Source organism: Acomys russatus, chromosome 16 (assembly GCF_903995435.1).
Source record: "Acomys russatus chromosome 16, mAcoRus1.1, whole genome shotgun sequence".
Lineage (NCBI taxonomy): Eukaryota > Metazoa > Chordata > Mammalia > Rodentia > Muridae > Acomys > Acomys russatus.
Window position 1 is genome coordinate 24957245 of NC_067152.1, and position 13775 is coordinate 24971019.

At 44.4% G+C, this 13775-nt stretch overlaps 1 protein-coding gene across 6 annotated transcripts; it reads left to right on the forward strand.

Moving 5' to 3' along the window:
• Positions 1 to 4961: 4961 nt before the first annotated feature.
• Zpbp2 (zona pellucida binding protein 2) lies at positions 4962 to 13775 on the forward strand. 6 transcript variants are annotated; one of them, XM_051158497.1, is made up of 8 exons: positions 4962 to 5188; positions 5382 to 5447; positions 6371 to 6496; positions 7338 to 7499; positions 7991 to 8209; positions 8737 to 8819; positions 12605 to 12712; positions 13337 to 13774. In XM_051158497.1, the coding sequence occupies exons 1-8, from the start codon at positions 5140 to 5142 to the stop codon at positions 13448 to 13450; spliced, it is 927 nt and encodes a 308-aa protein (XP_051014454.1). In that variant the 5' UTR covers positions 4962 to 5139; the 3' UTR covers positions 13451 to 13774. The 6 variants fall into 6 exon arrangements, with proteins under 6 accessions (XP_051014454.1, XP_051014453.1, XP_051014457.1 ...); XM_051158496.1 differs by having other exon boundaries at positions 12605 to 12785; positions 13337 to 13773; XM_051158500.1 differs by having other exon boundaries at positions 4962 to 5097; positions 12605 to 12785; positions 13337 to 13773.

A 13775-nucleotide genomic window follows, 5' to 3' on the forward strand; every position in this document is an offset into this window, starting at 1 on the left:
TCACTATCATTCTTGGTAGAAAAATATGTTGCTAATTATACACATTATACAAATACTTGAAGCCAGGCTTGATGGCGACCACCTTTAATCCTGTCACTCAGGAGGGGGAGGGAGGGGGAAGCGGGGAGGGGACGTCCCTGTGAGTTTGAAGCCTGCCTAATCTACACAGTTCCAGGACAGCCAGAGCTTTCAATAGAGAAGTCCTCTCTCCCTCTGTCTCTGTCTCTGTCTCTGTCTCTGTCTCTGTCTCTGTCTCTGTCTCTGTCTCTCGCTCGCTCGCTCCCTCCCTCTCTCTGTCTCTGTCTCTGTCTCTCTGTCTCTCTGTCTCTCTCTCTCTCTCTCTTACACACACACACACACACACACACACACACACACACACACACACTTGAGATTTAAGGCTGAGGACTGTACATCAGTCACCCATATCTGAAAACAATCATACTTAGGATCTAAGCAAGCACACTGAAATTTTATGAGCCTACGTCGATGTTAACTAGTGCCTTGGTATAGGCAGTCTGTGTAGTATATAGACTATGGTTGTGCACACCTGCATATATAACATGAGTGCCTCACGCTGGCTTTAAGGTCAAGGAGCCACAGCAGCACCTCCACAGGGGTGAGTTAAGAGTCCTGCGGGACGCTATGGAGTTGGGAAAGATACCCTCAAACACTAAGGTTTAATTTTAGTACTGAAAGGGGAAATTTGTTGTTTGTTGGTTTCTAAAAGCAAAAAATAGCACATTAAAAGTAGCAGAAGAGGAACTGTAAACTTTCACAGGGATGATAAGGATGAATAGTTGATCGCTTGTCTTGAAGATGGGGCAAAGCTTGGCGTTTTCTGTGACAGCGTTCTCTGCATGTAACAGCAGACTGTGGCCGTGCTGTGCACGCTTCCTCCAGACTCTACAGATACTTGAGGGGACAAATAAAACGCACATGGGTACAACCATTTATGTGGCTGTTCTGCCTTCAAGCAGGTGACTGCTAAATCTCCCCTAAGTGCAGGGCACACACCCTTCCAAACGGTACAGCGTGGAGAGGGAGGGGGACCCTGACAAACACTCCTTCAGCCAGGTGAAGGCATTAAACATTAAAAGCGATGACGCATGATGTTTGTACCCACGATATGACGTATTGGGAATGTCACTCTTCTTCTGCTGTGCTCACAAAAACCCATAATTCTATACAATAATGAGGAAAAACCACCGAGTAAAAATCCAAGAGAGGTTTTCTACAAAATACTTGGTACTTTAAGGCTAAGTCAGGATCATCAGAGCGGTCATTAACGGTCAAAGTTAAGAAAGACAAACACAAAGAAAAAATGTCTGAGAATCTGCCAACAGCCCAGAAGAATTAAGAGGACAGGACAACTGAACGTACTATGAAAGCCTGAATGTGACCACGGTGCCAAAAAAAAAAAAAAAAGAAAAAGAAAACTAAGGATGGATATGTGAATAAAGCATGAACTTTAATTAATAATACTATACTGTATCATTCCAGAGATAGAGGTGCACACCTTTAATCCCAGCACTTGGGAGACAGAGGTAGGAGGATCTCTGTAAGTTCGAGGACAGACTGGTCTACTAAACAAGAGCTGGGACAGCCAGGGCTACACAGAGACCCTGGCTTGAGAAGAAAGAAGAGAAGAAGGAGGAGGAGGAGAAGACGGCAATGATGACAAGGACTGCTCAAATGCATATTTGTCCCAAGTATGAAAATGTAATTTTTCATGTTAGAATAACCAGAATATCAGCATGATTATTATTATATTATCATCATCATCATCATCATCATCATTAGGTTTTGGGGTTTTGAAAACAGGGCTTCTCTGTGTAGCCTTGGCTGTCTTGGACTTGCTTTGTAGACCAGGCTGGCCTTGAACTCACAGAGATCCACCTGCCTCTGCCTCCCAATTGTTGAGATAAAGGTGTGTGCCACCAATCCTGGCTGCCTCACTTTATTTTTGTTTTTGTTTTTCGAGACAGGGTTTTCTTGTGTAGCCTTGGCTGTCCTGGACTCACTTTGTAGACCAGGCTGGCCTCGAACTCACAGCGATCCACCTGCCTCTGCCTCCCGAGTGCTGGGATTACAGGCGTCCACCACCACGCCGGCTGATATCAGCATTATTAATTTGTCTTGTGTAAAAATGTCTCTCATATAATGAATTACTGACATAAATCAATCAAAACTAGATATCAAAAATTAAGGAAAGCCTTTAATCCCAGCACTCAGAGGCAGAAGCTGGCAAGCTGCTGTAAGTTTGAGGCCAGCCTGGTCTACAAAGTGAGTCCAGGACAGCCAAGACTACACAGAGAAACTCTGTCTGGAAACACAAACAAACAAACAAAAAAGAATTAAGGAAAATCAACAGAGATTTCACAAGTTTACCCAGCTCATGTAGCTTTTCCACAGACAATATGACAAGATTATTATTATTATTTTATTTTTTGGCAGGGGAGCTACTGGGCATGGTGCTACACGCCTTCAATTCCACCACTAAGACAGAGGCAGACAGATCTCTGTAAGGCCAGCCTGGACTACATAGTAAGTTCCAGGCCAGCCAGGGCTACACAGAGAGACCCTGTCTCAAACAAACAAACACACAAACAGAACTCTAAACCACAAAGCTTGCATTAAAAGAGTACAGGGATACTTTGAATACACAAACCACTGCTCTATCTTTATAAAGCTTTTGGGGTTGGTTTGGTTGGTTTGGTTTGGGTGTTGTTGTTGTTGTTGTTGTTTGGTTTTTGAGACAGGGTTTCTCTGTGTAGAACTAGCCATGCTGAACCCTCTCTGTGGATCAAGCTGGCCTCAAACTCAGAGATCCACCTGCCTCTCCCTTCCAAATGCTGGGACTAAAAGTATGTGCCGTAGGGCCGGGCGTGGTGGCGCACGCCTTTAATCCCAGCACTCAGGAGGCCAGAGGCAGGCGGATCGCTGTGAGTTCGAGGCCAGCCTGGTCTACAAAGTGAGTCCAGGATGGCCAAGGCTACACAGAGAAACCCTGTCTCGAAAAACCAAAAAAAAAAGTATGTGCCATCACCACCAGGCTAAAGGTTATATGTGTGTGTGTGTGTGTGTGTGTGTGTGTGTGTGTGTGTGTGTGTGTGTACATATGCATGAGAAATAGGAGGTATGTACACGTGAATGCAGGTGTCCAAGGAGTCCAGAAGAGGACATTGGATCCCCTAGAGCTCTAGAGCTGGAGTTAATAGGTTGTTGTAAGCTGCCCAACTGGATGCCGGTACTAAGCACTCTGAAAGAGTAGATACACTCTCAACCACTGCGCCATTTCTTCCATACCACTATTCTATTTTTTACGACTCTTCTCGAGCTGGGCGAGGTGGCACCTGCCTTTAATCCCAGCACTTGGGAGGAAGAGGCAGGTGGATCGCCGTGAGTTCGAGGCCCTCCTGGTCTACAAAGCTAGTCCAGGCCAGCTGAGATAACACAGAGAAACCCTGTCTCAAAACACTGAAAAACAAACAAACAAACAAACAAACAAAAATCTTCTCATAGGAGTCAAATTTTAACACAGAAAGTTTATGAGAATCATCTGCGGTGACTGGGCAGTTAACAACACATTGTACATTTGGAAAATGCTTTGAGTAAGTCTGAAATGAGAGGCATCTCAGAGGTTATGAGCATTGGCTGCTCTTCTAAAGGAGCCACTTTTGATTTCCAGCATCCAGATGGCTGCTGGAAACCATCTTCAACTCCAATCTCAGAGCCGACACCCTCTTCTGGCCTCTGTGGGCAGTGCACGCCTATAGTGCACAGACAGACAGACACGCAAGCAAAACAGCCATACACATTTTTACCAGTTGAGGCTAAACCCTGAGTCTAGACGTAGTAACTGACAACGGGTGGATCTGACTCATTGAATCACATTTTCACGCTTGTGCAGTACAGATAAAACTAGCAGTGACTAAAAATGAAATTACTGACAAAGGTTGCTCCTGGACCATCTGAGACAGTCCAAATACTGACTCGGCTCAAAGGAAATAAAACTGAAAACCCATGCTCTCACCCCAAATAATCATCCTGCACCCTAACTGAACCTTGGGGCTCTCTCCTTACCAACCTACTCAAAACCACTACTGAGGGTGGTGTCTTAGTGCTAAGAAATAAACAACACATAGGGCCTTTCAGGTCACCTAAATAGTAGTCAAGATGGGACCACACATGATGGGGTTAACGATTCAGTCCAGTGAAGGTCCTGGGTTTGGTGCCCAGCACCCAGGCGTTGGGAAGAAAACTCTGAAAGACTGTTTTGGAGCTCCCTGATAATGATTTGTCTTACATCAGCTGAGGAAAAGATCATACGTTCCTGCCTTCCGACGGGACCCATTTTCTAAAGCAAAGTTACTTGCGAGTAAATTTGCATGAGGGGTTGTCCCTTTACATCATCTCTCATTCCAAGCTGAAAAATAAAGGTTCAACCTTCTTCCTCCACGTGAGAAGGTCTGGAGGCACCCTTGGGTGCACTGAAGGCTCTTCAAGGTCTTGGTTTTAGGTAGTTAGGTAGAAACTGGGTGTGAACATTTGACAGATGTAGCAACATCGGTTTTATGTCAGACTAGGGAGTTCCCGAGCTGGGCCCTCGCTTTTAGGAAGTTCCCACAAATTTCTCCCTTCTTCAGATCCCTAAGCAATGGCGTCCTGGGGGGAGGGGGGGCTGCTTGACGCCACCATCATCCGCGGGACCCACTGTGTTCTCCTGTCAGTTCCTTTAGCCCCGAGTCTGAAGAAGCCCCGGGAAGTCTTGAGTACGTTTCCTTTACCCTCTTCACGCCACCGTGCAGACTAGAGCTAGAAGAACAAGGCGAACATGGCACCCGAGGCCAGGTGCGAACCGCGTGGAGGGCGCAGCGCTCCGCAACTGCGCGTGCGCGCGGGGGGGGGGCGTCCTGCGCGCGCTCCCGCGCCCGCCCCGTTCCGCCCCTCGTGCCCCTCGTGCCGGGCCGGAACACGCAGGCGTTCTCGGGCACAGCCGCCCCCGTGGTAGCCACGGACCGGTAGGGGGAATGCCCTCGGCGGTTTGCTTCGCTCTGTAGAGGAGCGATGGGGAGGCGTTGGGCCTGGCCTGAGGTAGGAGGGAGCCCTGCTGTCGCCGCTAGTGCCTGAGCCGTGATGCGCGCGTGGGCCCTACTCTCCGTGGTGCTCTGGTCTCTCGCAGGAGGTGGGGCTTGGCCCACAGGCTCCTCCCTCTGCCTGAGATTCCCACCGACTCCTCCTTCGCCTCCCTCCTCCCCGCCCTCCCCCCCAGTATCGTCCCACCGCCATATAGCCCCCCCATCCCTCCCCGCTCTGACCCTCGCTGAACTGTGGGTCCTCTAAACACTAATAAGTCAGAGGTTTTCTTTCCTCCCCAGTTGAACCGCGTCGTTCTTCCTTATTCAGTAACAAAGGCTTGGTTTACGGCACGGTAGGACACCCAGGTAATTAAGTGCCACTTCTCACGCTACGCCTGTCCCAAAAGCTGGAGGGGAGGGGGGAGTCGGGGGTGTACCTGATTAGGTTCTTCTAGGAGGGGAAAGGGAGCTGGCTCTGCAGTTCGGGAAGTTTGCATCATTGCGTCCTCAAAGCAATGATAGTCTTTCCGTCCCAGTATTCACCACAGATCTATGGCTCTGATACCAGCTCTCTTTCAAATACTTCTGCTTTGTAATGGGTTGAAGAAGCCACTTGGTGGGGAGGACGTCCCTCTCTGGCAGGCCTTTCTCCCCCTCTTGTGTTAACCAGCCCTACTCACTCACCAATCCTCAGCTCCAGTGTGACCCTCTGTGGTTTAACTTTCCTACATTCCCCAGGATAAATTCGAGACCCAGCTACTTTGAGATAAGGCCAACTACTCCACTAAACTGTGCAGTAGCCTTTATAGATTGAGACCCTGGCAATGACTAGGACTTAAAATAGGGGTCTTGTGAGACCAACTGAGTCAGTGGAGATCGCTACAGGACACCTTTCTCGTTAGTACCGCACCGGGACAACGGGAAGCGTACGTGAAGTACCAAGTTTTTCAGTTTTGAAACACTTTATCAGTCAAGCTCACAGCCTCTGAACATTAATTCCACGATCACCTCAATAGCCTTTAATGAGTACATTAAAAGGAACTTGCCATACATTTATTATGGACCGTCACAGAATAAAGAAAATATGACCGGCAAAGTACGAGTTTAAAGGCTTACTGTGAGAAGCACAAAAGACTTCATTCTAAATGACAACCGGCATCCAGCTTGTTAGGAGTACTTTCTAAGTACTGAAATCCAGAAAAAACGAATTGGTATCATTGGGACAAAACAACAGGATGGTGTTTATTTTGCTGTATAATGTAGTTATGCAGAGTTTTCTTTTGTCACAGTGAAAATATACGTCAAGTTACATCAGAATAGCCCTGCCCTTATTTGTATGGATATTAATCGTGCTAGTAAAGAAATAGTGGACCCCACCTACTTATGGATTGGGCCAAACGAAAATACATTAACAGGTAAATAATTTTAATATATTTTAATGATGTGAACAATGTTCTTAAAACAGACTGTCATTATTGAACAGAACAAATTTAATTTTAAATTTTTATTAAAATTTATGTATATAGTGAGTGGTTTGCCCACATGCATGTCTGTGCACCACCTGAGTGCCTGATTCCCTCAGAGGTCAGAAAAGCATAGCTGATTTCATTGAACTGAAATTGCTAGTGGTTGTGAGTCACCATGTGTGTCCTCCGCAAGAGCAGCAAGGGCTCTTACGTACTGGGCAATCTCTCCATCCCCAATAAGTTAATTTTAACTGCAATGAAATTTGCTCAGTACTTAGGCAAGTTATATTTTTTTCCCCTTGGGCTATGACTTACATTCTTTCTATGCAAAAACTAAGCAGATTGAAAGGATGGCACAGACCTGTAACCCCAGCACTCAGGAGGCAGAGGCAGGTGGATCGCTGTGAGTTCAAGGCCAGCCCGGTCTACAAAAGGGAGTCCAGGACAGCCAAGGATACATAGAGAAACCCTGTCTCGGGGGGAAAAAAAATTCTATTGGGTTCTTGAAGTTTTGCATGTTTGTTTATAGTCCTGAATTTACTGAATGGTTTGGTTTGGTTTGGTTTGGTTTAGTTTTGGGTTTTTGGTTGGTTGGTTTGGTGGTTTGAGACAGGTTTCTCCTTGTAGCCCTCCCTGACTGTCCTAGAACTCACTCTGGCCTCAAACTCAGAGATTTGTCTGCCTCTGCCTCCCCAGTGGTGGGATTAAAGGTGGGCATAACCACTGCCTGACTCTGAATAATGTTTCCGTGACCTGTTGAATAACCAAGTGATTTCCTCTTTCCGATTAGGGAATAGCCAGATAAATATAACAAACACAGGAAAATTGTTAGTGAAGAATTTTATGGAGTCATTATCTGGACTTTATACGTGTACTCTTTCCTATAAGACTATCAAAGCAGAAACCCAAGAAGAAACTACAGTAAAGAAGAGATATGACTTTATGATATTTGGTAATATTTCTATAATTACGATATAATAATCTAAGTACATGAGCCATCTTCCCAGTCCTCCGAGATTTACTGTATTATGTATATGTGTGTGTCTTTGTGCGTTATGTGGGTTGAGTGCAGGTGGCAGCAGAGACCGGACAGGGTGTCTAATGCCCTGGAGAGGCAGCTCTAGGCAGCTGTGAGCCACAGCTCTTAACTACTGAGCCATGTCTCCAGCCCCATTGTTTTCCTGAGACTGTTAACTTACCTGATTGCCACCCCACTGAAGCCATTTCTCCCAAGTAGATAGACATCTAATGACAATGATGTTTTTTCATTGAAATTATTAGTTATATGTATTCTGTGAACAGACTGATGGAGTATTTTTTTTAGATAAGTACAATTTTAAAACTGATTTGTAAGATTAATGACATTTAGTATTACATGTTTTGAAATGTTTTAATAGCAGAAATTAATGCAAGACACGATTGTTTTCTCACCTTTTCCCAAAGCCTATCGTGAACCTGATTATTCTTACCACATGGCTGTGCGGTTTACCACAAAATCTTGTGTAGGAAGATATAATGACCTGCTCTTTAGAGTGCTGAAGAAAATCTTGGATAATTTAATCTCTGATCTGTCGTGCCACATCATAGAACCATCATATAAGTGCCATTCTGTTAAAATTCCAGATCGCGACTTCGTGTATGAGCTATTCATAGCCTTTCAAGGTGAAATAACTTTACAACATAAATTTTATGACTTTAGTCCAAAACTATGACAGATTATAAATTAATTGCCATGTAAATATGAGATGTCTCATAAGCAGTAAGTTTGAAGTGTTTGCTAAGCACTAGTTTACACTATTGCCTGGTTATGATTTAAAAGTCAGCATACTGGTGATGTGCTTTCTAACACAACACAGTGTTTATCATTTAAGCTCAGTGTTATGTTGTTGACCTAAGCTTTAACTGTGCAGCTAAATTTCTACTTACAGTTTTCTTACAGAATTTTAGGGATTATTTTCCTTTTTTCAAAATTAATAAGGGAGTAACCAGAGCCAATATATTTCTATTTTCAAGTCTTGTAGTTACTCCCACTAGCCCCCAGATGGAGTAAAGTCGCACACTGTATGCCCAGCTTTATTACTGTGATTAGATAGCTAGCTGGGCTCAGCGCATGTCTGCCCACATACCAACCAAAGCATTCGGGGGCCTTACGGACGTGTGGTATGCACCTGTCATGTTTTCCTCTGCAGTGAACCCTTTTGCACCGGGCTGGAAAAGTATGTGCAACGACTCTTCCGACTGTGAAGACACCACTAACCACAACATCCTCAAGGTGAGTGCTCAAGGCTAGCCTGGGCTGCAGGAAAACCTATCTCAAAGGGAAAAACTTCACCAAGGCTCCACCTCACGTCGTCCTCTGACCTCCACATGCAAACCAGAGGATGCATGTACCCACATAACACACACAGTATGTGTGTGTGAAACAAAACAGGACTGTTCTAAGTTTTTTTTTAATTTTTAAAAATATCTTTTATTTATTATGTATACAGTGTTGTGCCTGCATGTACACCTACACACCAGAAGAGGGCACCAGATCTCATTATAGATGGCTGTGAGCCACCATATGGTTGCTGGGAATTGAACTCAGGACCTTTGGAAGAGCAGTTAGTGCTCTTAACCTCTGAGCCATCTCTCCAGCCCCCTATATTTTTTAAAGAACAATTAAAATTTTGTTTTTGTTTTTGAGACAGGGTTTCTCTGTGTAGCCTTGGCTGCTCTGGACTCCCTTTATAGACCAGGCAGGCCTTGAACTCACAGAGATCCACCTGCCTCTGCCTCCCAGAGTACTGGGATTACAGGCATGAGCCACATTGCCCAGTGAATAATTTAAACTTAAATGTATTTCTTCTAAATTGGTTAAATTATATATGTGTATATGTGTGTGCATGTGTATATATGCGCACTTACACAAATGCTACATGTGAAAGTCAGAAGATGACTGGTGGGGATTGGTTCTCTTCTTTGTCTGTGTAGGTTCCAGGAGTCAAATCAGATCATGTACTGTCTCAGCAGGTTCCTTCACCTGTCAGCTGTCTCAACAGTCCCAGGTGGTTTCATCCTAGAGAAACAGTTACAACACAGAGATAAACTCCTTGGTAGACTGCAGGAGTCCGTTCCCTCCTACTGTGTGGATCTCAGAGTGGAACTCAAGTAGTCAGGCCTGCTGGCAAGCACCTTCACCACTGAGCTTCTCACCAGCCTGCTCCAGTCTTTTGTTTTGTTTTGTTTGTTTTTGTTTTTTGAGACAGGGTTTCTCTGTGTAGCCCTGACTATCCTGAACTTGCTTTGTAGACCAGGCCAGCCTCGAACTCACAGTGATCCGCCTGCCTCTGCCTCCCAAGTGCTGGGATTAAATGTGTGCACCACCACTGCCCAGCCTGCTTCAGTCTTTTAAATGAAGATTGTTGACATATATATGTTGCTGTGTGTGTGTGTGTATAAATCATCTGGAATATTATATACCTTCCCAGGCTCATATTATAAATTTTATTTATAGCAGAAAGGTGAATCCCTGGTTATTTTGGTTGGTTGGTTAGTTGGGGATTTTTTGTTTGTTTTGGGTTTTGTTTTTGTTGGTGGCAGTGGGTTTTGTTTAGTTGGTTGGTTTTGGTGTTTGGTTTTGTTGCGTTTGTTTGTTTGAGACAGGCTTTCTCTGTGTAGCCCTGGCTGTCCTGGAACTCACCCTATAAACCAGGCTGGCCTTGAACCCACAGAGATCTGCCTGCCTCTGCTGGAACTAAAGGTGTGCACCACCATCACCTGGCGTCATTTTCTAAATGGTTAAGCAATGGCATGAAGAAAAAGCTCACAATCGAGTTATCATAGGTTAAAGCTGTGGTTCTTCCAAGGTTGCACCTATGGGAAATGTGGTGGTTTTCCCGCTCCCGGCTCAAGAGGCTAAGGGCATAGTCAGAAAACGGTCTTTACTCTCCAGACTTGCTCTGAGTCCGTGCCTGGGGTGTTTGTTGTGCATGGTCTATGCGACATGCTCAGTTGAGCTAGTTACTATGTCTGTTCCAAGGCCAGATTCACACCATCATTTATACTGTTAATTAAAGCCTTGATTTGTGTTGTATTCAGCTCTTTCTAAAATTTTATTCTCCCAGGCTGGAGAGATGGCTCAGAGGTTAAGAGCATTGCGTGTTCTTCCAAAGGTCCTGAGTTCAATTCCCAGCAACCACATGATGGCTCACAACCATCTATAGTGAGATCTAGTGCCGTCTTTCAGCGTGCAGGTGTACATGCAGGCGAACACTGTATATGTTTTTTTATATTTTATTTTTATTCTCCCAGCACTTGGGAGGCAGAGGCAGGCAGATCTCTGTGAGTTCGAGGCCAGCCTGGTCTATAGTGCAAGTTCCAGGACATCAAGGGCTACACAAGAAACACAGTCTCGGGGAGCTTTTTATTGATGTATTTGAGCCTTTGTCTGTCTGTCGTCTCTGTGCCATATGCATGCCTAGTGCCCTGAACAGGCCCGAAGAGAGCATAGAATCCCCTGGAACTGGAGTTACAGACAGCTGTGAGCTGCTGTGCAGGTGTTAGGAAGGGCAACAGTGCTCCTAACTCCTAAGCTGCCTCTCCAGCTCTTTGTCTCTTTTTTGTTTTGAGGTTTTGTTCATCATGGAGAATTAGCGATCATATTTAATCTATGTATGAAAAAAGACATGCTACAATAATTCAAAACAAGCCTTTATCTGTGTATGTGAGTGTGCGTGTATGTAAGTGTGAGTGTGTGAGTGCGCATGTGCGAGTGTGTATGTGCGTGTGTGGCCATTATTTGTTACTTTGTGGGTTCTTCTTTTTCCCACCCTTTAGCTTCAGCAGTTTCGTGCCCTATCACTAGAAGGGGAGAGGGGAGAGAAGGAGGTAGAGATCCCCGGATGCCTTTCTTCTTGCTTCTTCTTTGAGCATGACTACTAACAAACGGCACCCGACCCTCCTGAGCAACCACCAACCACCAACTCTGCCTTTGCAGCCCTCGCATTTATACTCCCTCTGAAGATTTCCCAGAATTCCAAATGTTATACAATTGCAGAAACTATCTGCAGCTGCAGAACCATGCCTCTGCTAAAGCATGAGGCAAATTATGCTCAATTGTTGCAGACAGCCCCAAAGCAGCCCCATATTCCCACACTTGGTCTTAAAACAAAAACACATTTCTGTGGGGTTTTTAAAAAGAATATTTATTTATTTATTTATTTATTTATTATACAGTGTTCTGCCTACATGTACAGCAGCAGGCCAGAAGAGGGCATCAGATCACCTTATAGATGGTTGTGAGCTGCCATGTGTTTACCTGAAATTGAACTCAGGACTTGTGGAAGTGTAGTCAGCGCTCTTAACCTCTGAGCCATCTCTCCAGCCCCTATTTCTGTGTTTTTTAGAGAAACAAACAAACAAAAAAGTCGGGCAGTGGTGGCACACGCCTTTAATCCCAGCGCTTGGGAGGCAGAGGCAGGCGGGTCTCTGTGAGTTCGAGGCCAGCCTGGTCTACAAAGCGAGTCCAGGACAATCACGGCCACACAGAGAAACCCTGTCTTGAAAAACGAAAAACAACAACAACAGCGATAAAAGAAACCAAAATTCCAGAATTCTCACTACATGTGTGTGCATGTTTATGTATGTGTAGGTATTTGGGGGTGTGAAGGCTGCAGTATGACTTCGGGTGTCAGTCTCAGGGACACTACATCCTCCTTTGAGGCAGGGTCTCTGCCTGATAGACTAGACTAGACTGACCAGCAAAGCCCCAGAATTCTTTGTCTCCACCTCCACCCTCCCAGCACAGAGATTACAAGCAAGGGAAGCTCTTGTCCAGCTAAGCCATCCCCTAAACAAGTTTTTATAACTTTTCCTTAGCTGCTCTAGGTATAAATTAACAATAATTAGTAAAGTCAAAGCTAGACTTAATTTTAGGCTTTAACATTGAGCTTCAGGACTTCATCTAATGAATGAGAAAGAAATATTTCTGCTTCATTTTATAGCCTGTGATTCATGAAAAGGTGTTTGGTTATTAAATGAGTAATTATCATTTTCTCTGGTATCTCTAAATCTTAGGCAAGAGACCGGATAGAAGAATTTTTTCGGAGCCAAGCATACATTTTATACCATCGCTTTAATAAAACTATACCAGCTATGCATTTTGTGGACCACAGTTTTCAAGTAGTACGTATAGATAACTGTCAACCAGGCTTTGGAAAAAACGAAGGTCTACACAGCAATTGTGCTAGCTGTTGCGGTAATTATAAAATATAAATACCTAAATGTCTATATTTTCCAGAGAAAGGATGAATAGCTCACCTGGGACTGTTGAACTGAATCTTTTTCATTGATTCGTCCATAGAAAAGAGAAATAAAAACAAAACAAAATCAAAAAACTTGAAAACCCAAATTTTTAATATAGTCATCCTAACGTGCATTCTTGTGCTGTTCCCTCTCGTATTACAAAACATTTCCATCGTGCTCTGACAGGGGACACGTTCTAAGCAGGGCAGCAGGGTTGTCCTGCCCGGAAAACAGAGCAAGGAAGCAGGAAGTAGACACTGCAGACAGGCACTTAGAAAGGAAGCACGGGGAAGGCCTTGCACACAGTGATAGAAAGGAAAAGACAGTGTTCTAACTCTCTCCTGTTTTTAAGATTGTCACATTACAAAGTTGAGGTAATGTTCACTACTTAATTGGCTAAGCAGGCATGGGCTTATGTAGAAAGGGTTACTATTGAAGACTCTGGTATGGTTGCTAGGAGGCACTGTAAACTGCATTGACTGACATCCCTCCTCACCTTTGCAGTGGTCTGCAGTCCTGGAACATTCAGTCCTGATGTCGATGTCACCTGTCAGATCTGTGTTTCTGTTCATACCTACGGAGCTAAGTCTTGCCCATAAACTTCAAGACCAGAGGTGAAAGCATGGTTACTTGCCTCTGAAGGAAGGGACGAAGATTTGTTCGCATTGAAAGCATCGTGGATACCCCATAAAGTAACATCAGTAAGAGCGAAACTTGGGAAATACACATTTTAGAAACAACAGAAAATAGTTGACATGGCATTTCTGAGAAGACATTTAATTCAGTATCTGCAGTGTATGAGGGGAGTTTACGTGTTAGTGGATGCTTTAATTGAAATATGTTCTGTAGTCTACAAACCAAAACATGCCTTGTACCTGATACTATATTAAGGTTGAAAAAAGTAGCAAACTATAATATAATAAAAAAAATTCTATTTTCCATA

Coding starts and splice junctions, on each gene's coding strand:
- Zpbp2 (XM_051158496.1), top strand. CDS start 5,140: ATGCGCGCGTGGGCCCTACTCTCCGTGGTGCTCTGGTCTCTCGCAGGA. Junction 5,448..6,370: donor CGGCACGGTAGGACACCCAG/GTAATTAAGTGC, acceptor CTTTTGTCACAG/TGAAAATATACGTCAAGTTA. Junction 12,786..13,336: donor CAATTGTGCTAGCTGTTGCG/GTAATTATAAAA, acceptor TCACCTTTGCAG/TGGTCTGCAGTCCTGGAACA.